The sequence below is a fragment of the Lissotriton vulgaris genome, chromosome 2_1 (genome assembly GCF_964263255.1).
Source record: "Lissotriton vulgaris chromosome 2_1, aLisVul1.2, whole genome shotgun sequence".
Lineage (NCBI taxonomy): Eukaryota > Metazoa > Chordata > Amphibia > Caudata > Salamandridae > Lissotriton > Lissotriton vulgaris.
Genome location: NC_141687.1, coordinates 458,569,697 through 458,584,222, shown reverse-complemented (window position 1 = coordinate 458,584,222; position 14,526 = coordinate 458,569,697). Strand labels below are relative to the sequence as shown.

Here is a 14,526-nt window from a genome sequence, read left to right as displayed (position 1 = left end):
TTCCAAACTAGATAACCAAACACTTCTCCACTACGTGACTCTTTGAAAGTAGTGAGACAGAGCAGTTCAAGTCTTACTGAAGGAAATGAGGTGGGTTACACACTTAGATAACAGTTTCACCATACCAGCTAATGAGATGAATTAAGTTAACACTGTAATATATACACTACGTAGCAAAGGGTCTCTGTATTGCAGTGATGGGACTTCAGCAGTTGATATGAATTCAAATGTTCCCAGTCAACCCACAACAACAGGAGTACTCCCACTTCCTTAGAAAGGCTACCATTCTGGTGGCGTCAGGCTGGGTCAGAGGTGCCTGATGTTTGGCACCAGTCCAGTAACAACTGGGTAACTGTCAGAAGATACTGGTTTCAGTTTAATGTTTTTAACAGCAGTGCATACACTGGGAAGGTGCTGCTTGCCTCTAGAGAAGGACAAATCTGGAGATTATGAAAGCCCTGCGACCAAGGGTTAGAATGGGAAGTTCTTTAACATGGCACTCTTCCCAAGCTAAAGAAAGTTAACTGGAATCACCCAAAACACAGGGGAGGGAATCAGGGGTGAAGCAATCTCACTTTCATTTATAGTTTGCCGCTTCGTGTCCCTCGATGTTTATGTGCAGCACATTTCCTTATCTTTAGCAGCTGCCTGGAGTCTCTGTGCTTCAAAGTATCAGCTGCCCCCAAAAGCCTCTCAGATAGATCGCTCTCTGCTGAGACCTACGTGATTAGCTGAAGCCCATCTCCTTTCATCAGACTGGCAAAATCTTTTCACAGGTTACCTGTCAGAGACAGACGCTATTCTTTAGTTTGGCGGGAGCAATAGCAATCCAATTCCTTTATTCCAATCCTTGATCACCTATTACTCCTGCCACTGTAGGCATGCTAACAAAAAGAGAGCAGCATTGAACGAACTGTCTGATGAGGCCAGACTTCGCAATCCCAGATGAACAGGTGATCCAATCAAGGGAGTCTGCTACTTTTAAATCCTGGATGCACCTCTAATCTGAAGACATATTTCCTGCATGTTTGGCGCATGAATAGTGCATGAGGGAAGCAAGGTGTACTCCTTCCCAGTCTCTTGGTACCGGTCCCAGCTATCCCCCAGAGAATAATATCAATCAACCCCAGACCAGGAGTCCTGGACCATTACACAACCGAACGAAAGGCAATTTGAGCTAGGCACAGAAAGAAGCTGGTACCTGCCCACCTCAGCAAGTTTCTACAAGGACTGGGGAGGTGTATTGGGAACGGGCATGTCTAGCAGAACAGATATCAACTAAGCTCAGATTAAACACCATCTCTACCTAGTGAACCTGTTGGCTTTCAAAAATCACATCCCAGACAGAAGAGACAAAAAGAATCCAGGTAATGGAGACCACGTAGACATTACCTTGAGGGAGCTAAAAGACAAACCCACAAAGGGAGTACATGTACCTCATGACTATAGAATAATGCTGCCAACACAGTCTGTCTACCACAGCCTTAGTATAGAAGGCAGCAACCACTCTATAAAAGAGGGGTGCACTATGTATGCCCCTTCGACCTCTGAGCCAAGCTCATGGTTCTTTAATCATGTAAACAGCGAGATGCTCAGTGTACAACATTGTCCTGGTGTTCACGAAGGTAGAAGTTAGGAAACCTTACAGCAGATTTTCAGTTACTTACCAGAAGATCAATATAGGGTAGGGAAGTACTCTCTTGCCATCCCCAAACCCATCATATTGATTAGGCATGACCACCCAAGACAGGACATAATTGCATGACAACAAGATCAGTTCCAAGATAAAGGTTTTGGATTCAGAATATATTATAAAAATATAAGGAGTAAATATATTTCAATCGTTCTACAGAGTTGAAATCCAGCTATAATCTTTTTTCCTTAGTCTTTTCAATTCTCTCTCTTGATATTTTGAAAGTTGGGGAGAGGCCTCATCCATATAAGAAGGTGCTGTCACTTCCTGTGTTCTCGCTGTAGAATCCATTTCTTCATCAGAATCCTCCATTCCTGTTTCACTTTCCATTTCCACTTCATCTGGAACTTCTTTAGTGCTGGAATGGGAATCACAGGAAAAGCAGTGAAATAGGCGTTGAGATGATCTGAAAATATGCTCTGAATGTGTGCAACAATGAGCATAGACCAGCTATCAGGACAGACAACAGTGATTTGAACAAATAACATTGTGTTGCACTATAGATGTGTACAACCTAAGAATGTTATATATAAAAAATTAACAATGTGTGGCTTGTAGGAGTAAGTACTGTCTCAAGAACAAGTTAGACAAAACAGAAGGATTATTCAAGGCTTTTGTCAAACCACATTTTCTTCTGTCAGCCAGGGTTAAAAAATTAGATCAATCAGTATTTTTTCAGGTGATTCAACACAGTGTATAGCTCAGGGATAACAGGCAAGTCTGTACACATTCCTTTTTTCCTCATTACAATATTGGATTAGGCGGTCCTGTTACAGGGCTTATTTTGTGCGAATTCCACGAATTGTGTTTGAAACATTTTGAAGTCAGTGCTGATCAATATTTATTTCAAGCGTTTTTAAAACTTTTTTTGCAGTGATCATTAATTTAAAGGTGATGTAATGCAGGGTTTGTACTGTCTTCCGATTGTTGGTGCGCCCAATGGCCTCATGTTAGATTGTTTTAAGCACAGAAAGTCTGAATTGAACTCTTGCTCATACCTCATCTTTAACACTCACTGTCCGAACTCTGCCTTGTTTACAGGACTTAATAACTTTTTCAATCCATTAATATGGATTGAAAAAGTAATAGTGCTATATTCAACCCATTTAATGAACAAATTGTGGGCAGTTTCCTTTGTTTACTTACTCCTTATTCAGCATGACAACATTGAAGGTGTGGACAACCCAGTCAACAGCATAGTAACTTGAAACCTTCACAATTTTGAATTCACCTGATTAATTTGCAGCCATGCATTCTAAGACAAACTTTATGCTTTAAGCACGCTTGCCAATGCTTTTCTACACTCTTTACCGGATGATGGTGGAGTTGTTGTGTGGACATTTGTAGCTGCCAAGTGTCTCCATAACAAATGTCTCACTTTAAATTTGAATAGCCCTCACTTTGTATTTTGGCACTTGAAATGTTGCTGTTCACATTGGAACTATGGGCTCACAAACCACAGTAGTAAAGTGCATTTGGCTAAAAAGAAAGGATTAACTGCAGGTATCACATAACAAAGGCACACCCTGAAGCTGTTCTATTAGTCCATGCTGGCAGTACTCTTTTCACAGGTACACCAGCATGGCAGTTGATCTGCTATCAATGCTCACTTGTTAATAAGGCGGCTGATAGATAGAGAAATGTACCCATTTAATTGAACACTGCCAAAAGACCAAATATAATTTTTATATTCCCAGATTCTCCGAGTGTATAAAATAATTAGATCAGAACTAAAACGTTCTTTCAAACCCTACACCTTTAATCCAAGCATGCAAAACAGGAGGAAACAAACAGTATTTTAGTGACATCCCTAATCAACAAAAATCTGAGATTAATGTTAAATCAGCCTTTCTTGATGCTATCTTGAATTACGTTGCCCCTGCTGGAAGAAACACAAAATATTAATTCTCACTTTCCTTTCCTTGAATGGTATATTTTCACTGATGAAGGCCATTTCCCTTTCGGTGTGATTTTATTAGTTATTATAGGTTTAAACCTAATACAGGAGAGCTTATGATTTTGTTTGGAAACTCAAATGACATAAGTTACATTGCTTCTCTGTGTTTTCTGCTGTTTCTGTAACCGATGACTACTTAGAGATAGACAAGTTTGAATGACCCCCTTAAACTAGTCACATACTTTGGGCAGGTGTGGGGCATCCAAACTGTTTATACAGCTCTTGTACTGGCTGCTACCCATTGCCCACAGTTCCCTTTCTATTGCCTAATGTTATCTATTGAGTCTAATTTGTCACTTCTACATTTATTTCCATATAGACACAAAATGACTTGCTTCTTCCAACAATGTATTAGTCAAATTAACCTCTAATATTTTTTCACAGGCTGAATATTTTGATGGTTTAGTATGCCTTTCTAACATTACTTAAGTTGCTATTTTTGTTGCTTCCTCCCTTTTTTTGTCCCATCCTCGTCTTTCTGCATGAGCGGTTTCGGTGGATGTCCCAATTCTAATGGGAATCCCACCTGCCTGTCAACTCAGCCCATTTACTCTCTAACCCATGGGTACTCACAAACATTGGCCCAGGGCCCACAAAGTATAGTCTGTGGTGTGACCGAGGGCCGCACCGATGCCAGCAGGATGGTGGTAGGGGGTCTGGGTGGGTCAGGAATTGTGTAAGAAGGTCTAAAAATATTTTAAATAAACAGGCAAGCATTTTTTTGCAGATTAATAATTGCTTGCTCCTTTATTTAAAAACAATTCCTAAATATTAGTGCTTAGCCTCTGAACAGCAGCTCGTGCTGCTGCTTACCGGGGGGCGCATGTAAAGGTCATGAGGGCCACAAGAGGCCCCCAGGACGTACTTTGAGTATCACTGCTCTAACCTTTATTAGACCAGCTTTGGTGGATTATGGCTTTCCATCTGTAACAAATGGGCCTTTACTGCAGGGTTAGCCCAGATTATTTGCCTTTTGCTAGATCCTGTATTTTTGCTAACTTTGGAACTCTGTGCATATTACCCATGCAAACCAAAGGGCTCCTCTTCGTACATGACAGTCAGCGGAATGCCAATTTCACCATGCTTAACTTACATAAATCCCTAGTGTAAAGGTACAAAGTGTATCCAGGGTATGTCAGGTAAATGTTCCAAAGGCTTCAGCACAGTGCCCATATGACTGCAGGCTTACCATTTGTAGCCTGGTTGCTGCAATTTTAAAGTTCACATTTAAACTGTCAAAATAACATGTTCCGACAAGTCAAAATCAATTTAAAATATTTATAAGTCAGCCCTTATTACACGCAAAGGAGAGTGTCAGGAATTACCAAGCATTGGCATAGCCAATGGGTCTCACCTTTAGGTCCGTGCATGTGAGTTACAAAAAATAATCCCGAAAATAAAAGCGGACTGCGCATTTAAGTTACAAAAAAACAAACACAGTGCTTACAGAGTAATTGAAGGAGGCCGTGTCCCTCCGCAAGTAGGCGATCCAATCCCGGTGGCGGGGCCAAAAGCAGACAGGGTGGCAACCCTCAGTGTAATGATAGCCTCCGGTGCAATCATTACACTGTTTTGCATCATCCATGACACAAAACGACACGCACAAATCAAATTTGCAGACGGAGCAGTGACACGACTTCTGGAATCGTATTGATTCCAAGAAGCCCTCGCATGCGCGCGGCTAATGCCAGAAGAGATGTTTTCAATGTTTATCTGGCCCCACTTTTTACCTTAATCGCCAAATGGGGGGGTCAAGGCGATTTCGTATGCGGATGATACGCAACTAGTCTTCCCATACATTGAGGTGTCAGAAGCAGCGTTCAGCAAAATAAAAGGCTGTCTTAGTGACGTAGCCAGATGGATGAACACTAACAAGCTAAAATTGAATGCTAGCAAAACCGAGGTACTATTCTTTGGGAAAAGTACTCCACCCTCCCCTGACCTCTGGTGGCCCACCGAAATGGGTCCTGCTCCCACCCCTGGCACCAAGGCAAAAAATCTGGGTGTATGGTGGGACGAGACGCTTTCCTTCTCCTCTCACATACAACAAGTCACCTCTAGCTGCCACTTTAAACTCCGCAACCTCCGAAAATTTCTCTCTCTTCTACCAACTGACTGTCGTAAATCGGTGGTCCATGCGACAGTCACATCCAGACTGGATTATTCGAACGGCCTCTATCTTGGCCTCCCAAAATATCTGACACAACGCCTGCAGAGCGTGCAGAATGCGGCTGCGAGATTGATAAAACACGTGCCTTTTAAACATCATATCTCTCCGCATCTTCACGAGCTGCACTGGCTTCCAGTGACAAGCAGAGTAAAATTCAAGGCGCTCACCCTAGCTTACAGAGCACAAAAAGGGACTTGTCCCAATTATCTGAAACTCCGACTCCCCCGCTACCATCAAGAGAGACACCTGAGATCAAACTCGCAGACCCTACTGGCTGTACCTCGAGCGAGAAGAGCGAGACTCGGAGGTAGATCTTTCTCAGTAGGCACTGCGAAGCTTTGGAACTCCCTCCCCCCTGCCATCCAATCTGCCCCGTCAGAAGCCATCTTTAGGAAACTCCTAAAGACTTGGCTCTTTGGACAGAAAGCCTAGTACCTCTCCCTGCATCCCTCTCTGCTGCTGCGGTTTCTTTTCAGCGCCGGGACACCTCCTCGCGAGGTAGCTGTTCGCGCTTTACAAGAATCAGTATTATTATTATTATTATTATTAAAAAGTAGGACAAGGAGAAATGTGATCATAAATAGGTCCTTACAGTGAAAAAGATCCAAATGCCATTTTCACTGAAGCAAGACTAGCTGTTCCATAAGAGAACACTGGGTTACATTACTACGTTTAATATTAGTTTCGGTTAGGAAACACATATACAAATAATTTAACAACTATTTTTAATAGTTATTAAAAACCCAATTTAATGGTGCAGTGTAACTGTTGACAAATGGGAAGGAAAAAGTACTTTTAGTGAAATAACTTTGCCTGCTAAAAGCCTCTGCTGCGCATTTGCACTACCTCCTCTGTCAGCCAGTAGTTAAAATGTGAATAAATTTGAATGAGTGTGAATGCCTCCCAGGAGAAAATCCATAGCTTGGCCTGAATGGGCAGACACGATATCTCTAAACCTACATATTCTACTCATCACAGTTTCAAATCCTGCTGGACTATCAAATCTTGCTTGATGGGTCTGCTTGGGTTGTACATGTAATACTTGGGAACAACCTAAAGAGGCTTCCCCTATCACAAGTAAATGCTGGCTAACACCAGTGCAGAGCCCTTCCTTGGTCGCCGCCCCTAACCTAAACAGCCCCCCCCGCCCAAAGTCAGGCAGGCTACAATCACAGTGGGTCCCTTTTCGACATCAGAGCCAAATCCTTCTGGGAGTGTCAAATCCTGCTTGACAGGTCTGCTGTGGTTTAAATACAAAAATTAGGGTGCACTTCAAGGGGTGGGGAGGGGGAGATGATACAGGAACACTGGATTTTAATGCTAGAAGTGGGAGAACACAAGATTCTATAGTACACTTCTGCCACACAGTATCAGCCCTCAAAGCCAAGGTGTAGTGAGGCCAAAGACGTCTGCATCCTGAAAATGCTCCAAGTGGGAAGGGATAGCCCTGGTAACTTTTACCCCATTGGCTCGAGCTTGCAGAGGTGGCATTGCAACCCACTAGCTAGTGCTAGGCATAAATGTTGCATCTCTAACCTGACACTTCAAAACACTCTTAGACCTGAAAGACCAGGGGGAGGACGAAAACTGTCCGAAACATGAGAAGGGCCTATAAGACTGAACTTCCTTTCCCTCTTAGCTACTAACTACAAAGAAGGGAATTCCAAAGGTCATACAACTGACTTCCTGTTAAATCTACAAGGATATAAAATGCTTAAAGAGGCCTTTTATTGCAACTGCCCAGTTGCAGAGTGGTAACTAGACCTGGACTGGACACTGCTTACAGCCTCTGCCTGATACACAGTCTCTCTACAGGTCCATGGTGTGCTTTAGGAGTGTACTCTTGTGGTGGGTTGAGACTTAAAGGACTTAAGTCAGAAGGTAAACTCTTTGACCAGGGCAAACCTAGTCCGTGTATTTGACTGGTGCTCCATTGCGTGCAAGCATCAAGTTGCGCCTTGTCCCAGCCTACCAGGGGCACTATCATTTGCACTTTGTGTTTCTTGGCACTATTCATACTTAAAACTTTCAAAATTCATATTTCTATTTTTGCAACTGTGTTTGGGATTTTTATTGTTTGCTATTTTGACTAGATTACTGTTGTGATCCTGCATAAATACTATACACATTGCCTTTAAGCCTGTCAGCACTACACTACAGCTACCAGTGGGCGTGACTCAGGTTTACTTAGTGACTTTAAAGGATTCTTGACAAGTGTTGTGGTTGTTCCTTGAGGTGGGTTGTCACCTGCCCCAATTAATAGCCCAATTTCCTACAGAGGCGCACCAATGTTGGATTAAAGTCAACACAAAGAGCTACCCACTAACATACATCTTACCTCTCGTGTTTGGATATCAGCAAGGAATTGATGAACATAGAACACAAAACAGAGGCTGCGGGTAGGACATGGGCTGGAGTACTTAGGAGCTGAAAGGGAAATTACAAATGTTATTTGTGACCAACTGGCTTTGCTTTTTTGAGCCGTCTTTAGGTGGTTACTAAGACACAGGTTAAGGACATATTATAGTTCTCCTATACATAATACTTCTCAATGTGAATGAAGAAAGTGATTATAAGGTTTTGATTAACCAGATTCATCCTGAAAAGTTAGGGAACAGTAATATCTGAGCCACAGTCCTAAACAAGGTTCAGCATGATGGAGTGCCTATTTACATGCATTAATCCTTTCTTGTCCCAACAAGCATGCTGTAAATAGGGGTTAGCTGAACAGCATTTTGAGGATCTCACTTTTTCAAAAGTTACTGGATTTTCTCATCAGATAAATACCAATATCCCCTTTTTCCCCAAAACATTGAACTGTAAGTGCTCAACAAAACATAGGTTTAGTATTCATTACTTAATCGAAAAACAATGGGGGGCACCAATATAAATCATGCAAAAATTAATGTAGTGGTCCCATGCAATACAATCATCTCTTCCGAACAAGTATAGTAAAGATGGTGATTAGGATCTAGCAAAGAAAATACAAAGGTGAAAACAAGATTACTGATTAACAGAAGGCCACCCTGACAAAAATATATGATTTAAACTATGTATTACACAGATGCTGCCCAATGGTTCAATATTCTTTCACTCTCCTTTAATCAGAATCAGTACATTTATCGTGTTCCTCAAAAGGAAGATTCATGCTCCCAAATATGCATTTTTGCTTCACCAAGTTATTCACTTTACATTTCCGATCACCTAAGAGAAGCAGCTGTCAAGAAGGACTTAATACCTCTTTAATTGCGACAGAGCCTTGTGCCTTTAGTGAAGAAGCCCTTCCCAAGTCTAAATCCATTTTCTCTTGCCGGTGCGGTTTTCCTAAAAGTTGCTGAAAAGGAGTAACTGGGACACTTTCTTCCACAGCCAACTGAAAAGAAAAGAAAATATGCAGTTATAAATGTGCTGGAGAATAGACTCTGTACCATACCTAGAGGTCAACTTGCTGAAAAAGTCTAAGTCACCAGTGTTCCTCATTCTTACTGTATTCCTCTAGGTTTACAGGCTAGCGTGTCGATGTCGGAAAGGACACCAAATGGTGAAATGTTGACGCACATCTGGGCCACAAAAAAAAAAAAAAAAAAAACCTATCCATAGGAAGCTGGCTCTGAACAAACTATACCAAAGTAAGGTATAGTGTGCACAGAATCCAGTGGATCCCAAGAGATATATAGCAGAGGATACAGTAGATAATTCCTTAATATCAAGTTAGTGGTAACTTAGCTGAGCAGTTAGGCTTGTCAGAGGGTAGTGTTACGCATTTTTTGCAGACTTAGGCAAGAAATGATAGCACACTGACTGAATCCAGGCCAGTTGTTCGAATAAAAAGTTGTTACTTTGTTATTTTTTACTAGTACAAAGAATAGAAAAGTTTACCTGTCGGTGTAGTTTTGCAGCTTGAAGATCTTTCTGGATTCACTATGCTGTGCATTATTCCGCGGTCTTGTGGTTGGGTTCGGAATCGTAGTCTTTTCTTTTTCTTTTTTTTTTTTTTGTAGCCCAGGTGGGCGTCGACGTCCCACCTTTTGGTGTATTTCCGGTGACGTCGGCACGCTTCCTGCGGAAGCACCCACTCTTGGGCGCCATCCTCGGATTCTTTTCTCTCGTGTTTGTTCTGTTACCGAAGTAATGGCAATGTTCTAGTAAGTCATTCACCGCTTTAACCTTTAAGGCTGGTTTGTTAAAGTAATTGTCAGTGTTTGCAACCCCCTTCCTCTCCAGTCTAATCTTTCTGGCGGAGGTGGGTGGGTTCGCTAGTGAATCCAGAAAGATCTTCAAGCTGCAAAACTACACCGACAGGTAAGAAACTATTCGTTTTGCAGCGTGAATCTTTCTGTATACACTATGCTGTGCATAGACTTTGTAGCGGTTTCTCATGTTTGTGGCGGCTGGGTGGAAGATGAGCGTTGGTTATTGAATATGTGTTGAAGCACCTTTTGTCCGACTTGTGCTTCCTTGTTCATCTGTATATCCACACAGTAGTGCTTTGTGAATGTGTGCACTGAAGCCCATGTTGCCGCCAGGCATATGTCCTGAATGGGTGTGTTGGCTAGGAAAGCTATTGTAGCTCCCTTTTTCCTGGTAGAGTGGGCCCATGTCCCTCCTGCCAGTTGTTCCCCTGCCGGTTTGTGGCAGAATTGTATTGTATTGTCTGTGCGATCCATCTCGCAATTGTTCCTTTAGTTACTGGTTTTCCCATGAAACTCTTTGCGAAGTAAACCAAGAATTTCTTTGTTTTCCTGTGTTCCTTTGTCCTTTCAATGTAGTGCATGACTGCTCTTCTGGCGTCCAGGGTGTGAAGAGCTCGTTCAGCGCTTGTGGTCGGTTTCTGGAAGAAACTTGGTATTTTTATGGTTTGATTTATGTGGAACCCTGACACCACCTTCGGCATGAAGTGTGGGTCCGTTCTCATTACCACCCATTCATTGTGAATTTGGGTGTAGGGTTCCTGTAACGATAAAGCCAGTATGCATCTGTTCTTGGCATGTAGAGCTGCAGAGTCTACACTTAGCAATAGATCGCCACCTGGTGTTGGGCTCAGATTGCAGGTTTTTGTCTTCTTAGAATAAGTCTTTGCAGTCACGAGATAGGTGACTCCTCCCTTGGACAATAATGCGCATGGTCATCGACTCCATCCTCAGATTGTTTTTCGCCATGATGGGAAATGATGGAGTTAGTAAAAGTAAAGAGAAAGGATGTCCATGCGTGTGCGTCTAAGTAAGATGAGTACTGGAACGGATACAAGTCCCGGGGAGGCGGGAGGGCGTGTAGGACTCTGCAGCTCTACATGCCAAGAACAGATGCATACTGGTAAGTAGCATTTTCCGTTCAAGGCATATGAACTGCAGATCCTACACTTAGCAACGATTGTGCAGCAGTGTCTCCCCTAGCGGTGGTCGCTTGTATCCGTTGCTACATTCTGAAATAGTGTTTTAAGGACAGCTTGGCCCACTGAGGCTTGCTGCTTGGCTTGCACATCAACACAATAGTGTTTAGTGAAGGTGTGTATTGTAGACCATGTTGCTGCCTTGCATATGTCCTCTAGTGGTATGTTTCCTAATAAAGCCATAGAGGCTCCTAGTTTACGAGTAGAGTGTGCTCTAGGAGGAACGATTAGTGTACGCTTAGTTTTTTGATAGCATATTTGAATACACTTTACAATCCATCTGGCAATTCCTCCTTTAGAGATGGGGTTGCCTTTGTGTGGTGGAGAGAAATATACAAATAGTTGTTTTGTCTTTCTGAAGGATTTGGTCCGGTCTGTGTAGTATAGTAGAGCTCTTCTCACATCTAAGGCGTGTAAAGCCCTTTCTGCAACAGAGTCTGGTTTTTGAAAAAAACACTGGTAACTCTACTGATTGGTTAAGGTGAAACGGAGTAATCACTTTTGGCATGAATTTAGGATTGGGTCTAAGAACCACTTTGTTAGGATGTATTTGAAAAAATGGTTCTTCTATTGTGAATGCTTGTATTTCACTAACTCTTCTAAGAGAGGTGATGGCAACAAGGAAGACAGTTTTCTATGTTAGAAATTGCAGTTCAAACTTATGTAACGGCTCAAAAGGGGGCCCATGAGTCTTGAAAGGACCACATTTAAGGTTCAATACTGGAGCAGGTGGTAACCTAGGTGAGATTATTCGCTTTAATCCTTCCATAAATGCTTTTATTTCAGGTACTCTAAAGAGAGATAGATATTGTCTATTTTGTAAATACGCTGCAATTGCTGCTAGATGCAGGCGTATGGAAGAATAAGCCAAATTGGACCTTTGTAGGTGTAGAAGGTAGCAAATGATATTTTGGATGGAAACATCCAGTGGATCAATGTGATTGTGGTTACAGTATATTGCAAACTGGTAGTGGGTCTTCTAGCTTCTTTAATTATATTCATACAGTCTGGTGGTAAGTTTAAGTAACCAAACTCTAGGACTTCAGGAGCCAGATCGCCAAATTCAGTTGGCTTGGTTCAGGGTGCCTTATTTCTCCATGGTTTTGGGTTAACAGGGATGCAGTGAGCCGTAATTTCTGATGTGGAACCAGTGAGAGATCTAGTAGCGTGGTGAACCACGGCTGACGTGCCCATGTGGGACCCACTAGTATTAGTTTCAGAGACTGTTGTCTGAGCTTGCGTACTACTAGTGGAATGAGTGGGAGAGGCGGAAAAGCGTACGCAAATCTGCCTGACCAGTTCATCCTCTATAAGAAGAGGCTCCAAGCTCTAGTTTGGGTGGATTGTAATTCCCCCATAGACTTACGGGTGTCTGTCTTTCTTCATCTTTTCTAGTGTATTATCTACTTCCTGCCCGAACAATTGGTTCGGATTGAATGGCTGGTTCAGAATGGTAGTTTGTACTTCTGGTTTGAAACCTGAAATGCGTAACCATGCGTGACGCCTGAGAATAACACTAGTGTTAACTGCTCTGGATGCTATGACAACTACATCTAGTGCGAATTTAATTGAGGTATTAGATAATTTGCCTTCCTGTAAAAGCTCTGCTGCCAGATCTTTGTGTTGATCTGGTAGGTGTTCCATGAACTTTTCTAGTTGGTCATAATGAACCCTGTTGTAGCGTGAGAGTAAAGCTTGTGTATTTGCTATGCGCCATATGTTTGTTGCTTGTGCAGCAATTAGTTTCCCTGACTCATCAATAACCTTAGATTCTTGGTCAGGCAGGGGTGTCGCCAGACGTTTGAGAATTGGCCCTTTTTCATGCGTTTGACACTACCAAGGAGTCTAATGGCAGATGTCCCTTAATGTATACCGAGGACCGGTTTCTGGCATTCCAGCAGTCTTCAGCCCGGCTTGCTTGAATCCAGTGGTAAAGTGAGCAAGGGACTCACGTCTGAGCATACCCTGTTCCCATGAGGCACAGGGTCAGGCTGATTTGCATATAGCCATGTCTGAACTGGGGTGGCAGAGTGGGCTAAAGAACGGTGATGGATTAAACCCAGATCTTTTGACAGGGTGTGAGTGTTTGATTGGTTCAGATGCTCCGTCCATTATCACCCCTTTTGTACCGCATTTTGCATGGAGAGCAGGTCTTTTCTCCTTCCGAATTTGTGGGGTGCGTTCTGTGCCATCTCCATGATCTGCGAATACCATGTCTGCCTGGCCCACTGCGGTGCGACCAGTATCAGTGTCATGTTGCTCGCTCTGCACTTGCTGAGGACTCTGTGCATCAGCGGTATCTGGGGAAAAGCGTAGGTAAATGTCCTCGACCCCTCCCCGGGCAGCCTGGATGCGTAGTTTCGGCATTTTGCATTTTGGCGTGTTGCAATAGGTCCACCGACGGTGTCCCCCTCCTGTCGAACAGCCTTCTCGTCTCCTGTGCATTGAGCTCCCATTCGTGGGTTGCCGATGTCTATCTGCTGAGCCAATCTGCTTCTACGTTGTCCTTCCCTGGCAGATGTATGGCTAGCAGGTCTATGTTGAGAGGGATGGCCCAAGCCCATATCTCCTGCGCCAGCTTCAAAAGCGTGGCCGATTATGTTCCACCCTGCTTGTTGATGTAGAACATCGCTGTTGTGTTGTCCGTCTGGATCAACACTCTCTGGTTGTACAGTTTTGTCTGGAAGGCTTTTATAGCGAGGAAAACTGTCTTCAACTCAAGGTATTTGATGTGTCTGACCGCATCTGCTGGTGTCCACAGACCCCTCACTGAGTTATTTCATGTGAACTCCCCATCCCTTCTGGGATGCATCTGTGGTGATGGTCACCGTTGGCGGCGTTAGAGGCTTTCCCCTTGTCAAGTTCTCAATGTTCCACCATGCCATTTCTTTCTGCACTGCGTGCGTTACAACCACTAGATCCTCCCAATGACCTGCTGCTTGTGACCATTGCTCTTGTAACCACTCCTGTAAAGGTCTCATGTGCAGCCGCACCTTTGGCACTAGGTGTATGCATGATGCCATCATGCCCATGATCTTGCTCGCTGTTCTCACTGTCCAAGATTCCCCCTCTGGTAGAGCTTCATCTCCTTCACCAGTGCAACTGATCTCTTCTCGCTTGGGAACACCTTGCTCTGTACAGTGTCGATCTGAGCTCCCAGGAAGATTTTTATTCGTTCTGGTTCCATTGAGGATTTCCCCCAGTGTATGGAGAATCCCAGGTCCATCAGTGTTCTAGTCACTCTCTGTGCATGCTCCTTGCATATCTGGTATGACCATGCTTTTATTAGCCAGTCGTCCAGGTAAGGGTATACGTGT

General features: G+C 43.3%; 1 protein-coding gene across 1 annotated transcript in view; it reads right to left on the bottom strand.

Moving 5' to 3' along the window:
• Positions 1–1,791: 1,791 nt before the first annotated feature.
• Positions 1,792–14,526, bottom strand: part of WDR75 (WD repeat domain 75) — a 155,282-nt gene continuing 142,547 nt past the window's right edge. The window contains exons 19-21 of the mRNA XM_086955353.1: positions 9,059–9,193; positions 8,159–8,247; positions 1,792–2,051 (exon numbers count right to left, since the gene is read on the bottom strand). Of these exons, the coding sequence (XP_086811479.1) occupies positions 1,847–2,051; positions 8,159–8,247; positions 9,059–9,193 (429 nt within the window). The 3' untranslated portion in view covers positions 1,792–1,846. The remainder of the gene's footprint in view (positions 2,052–8,158; positions 8,248–9,058; positions 9,194–14,526) is intronic.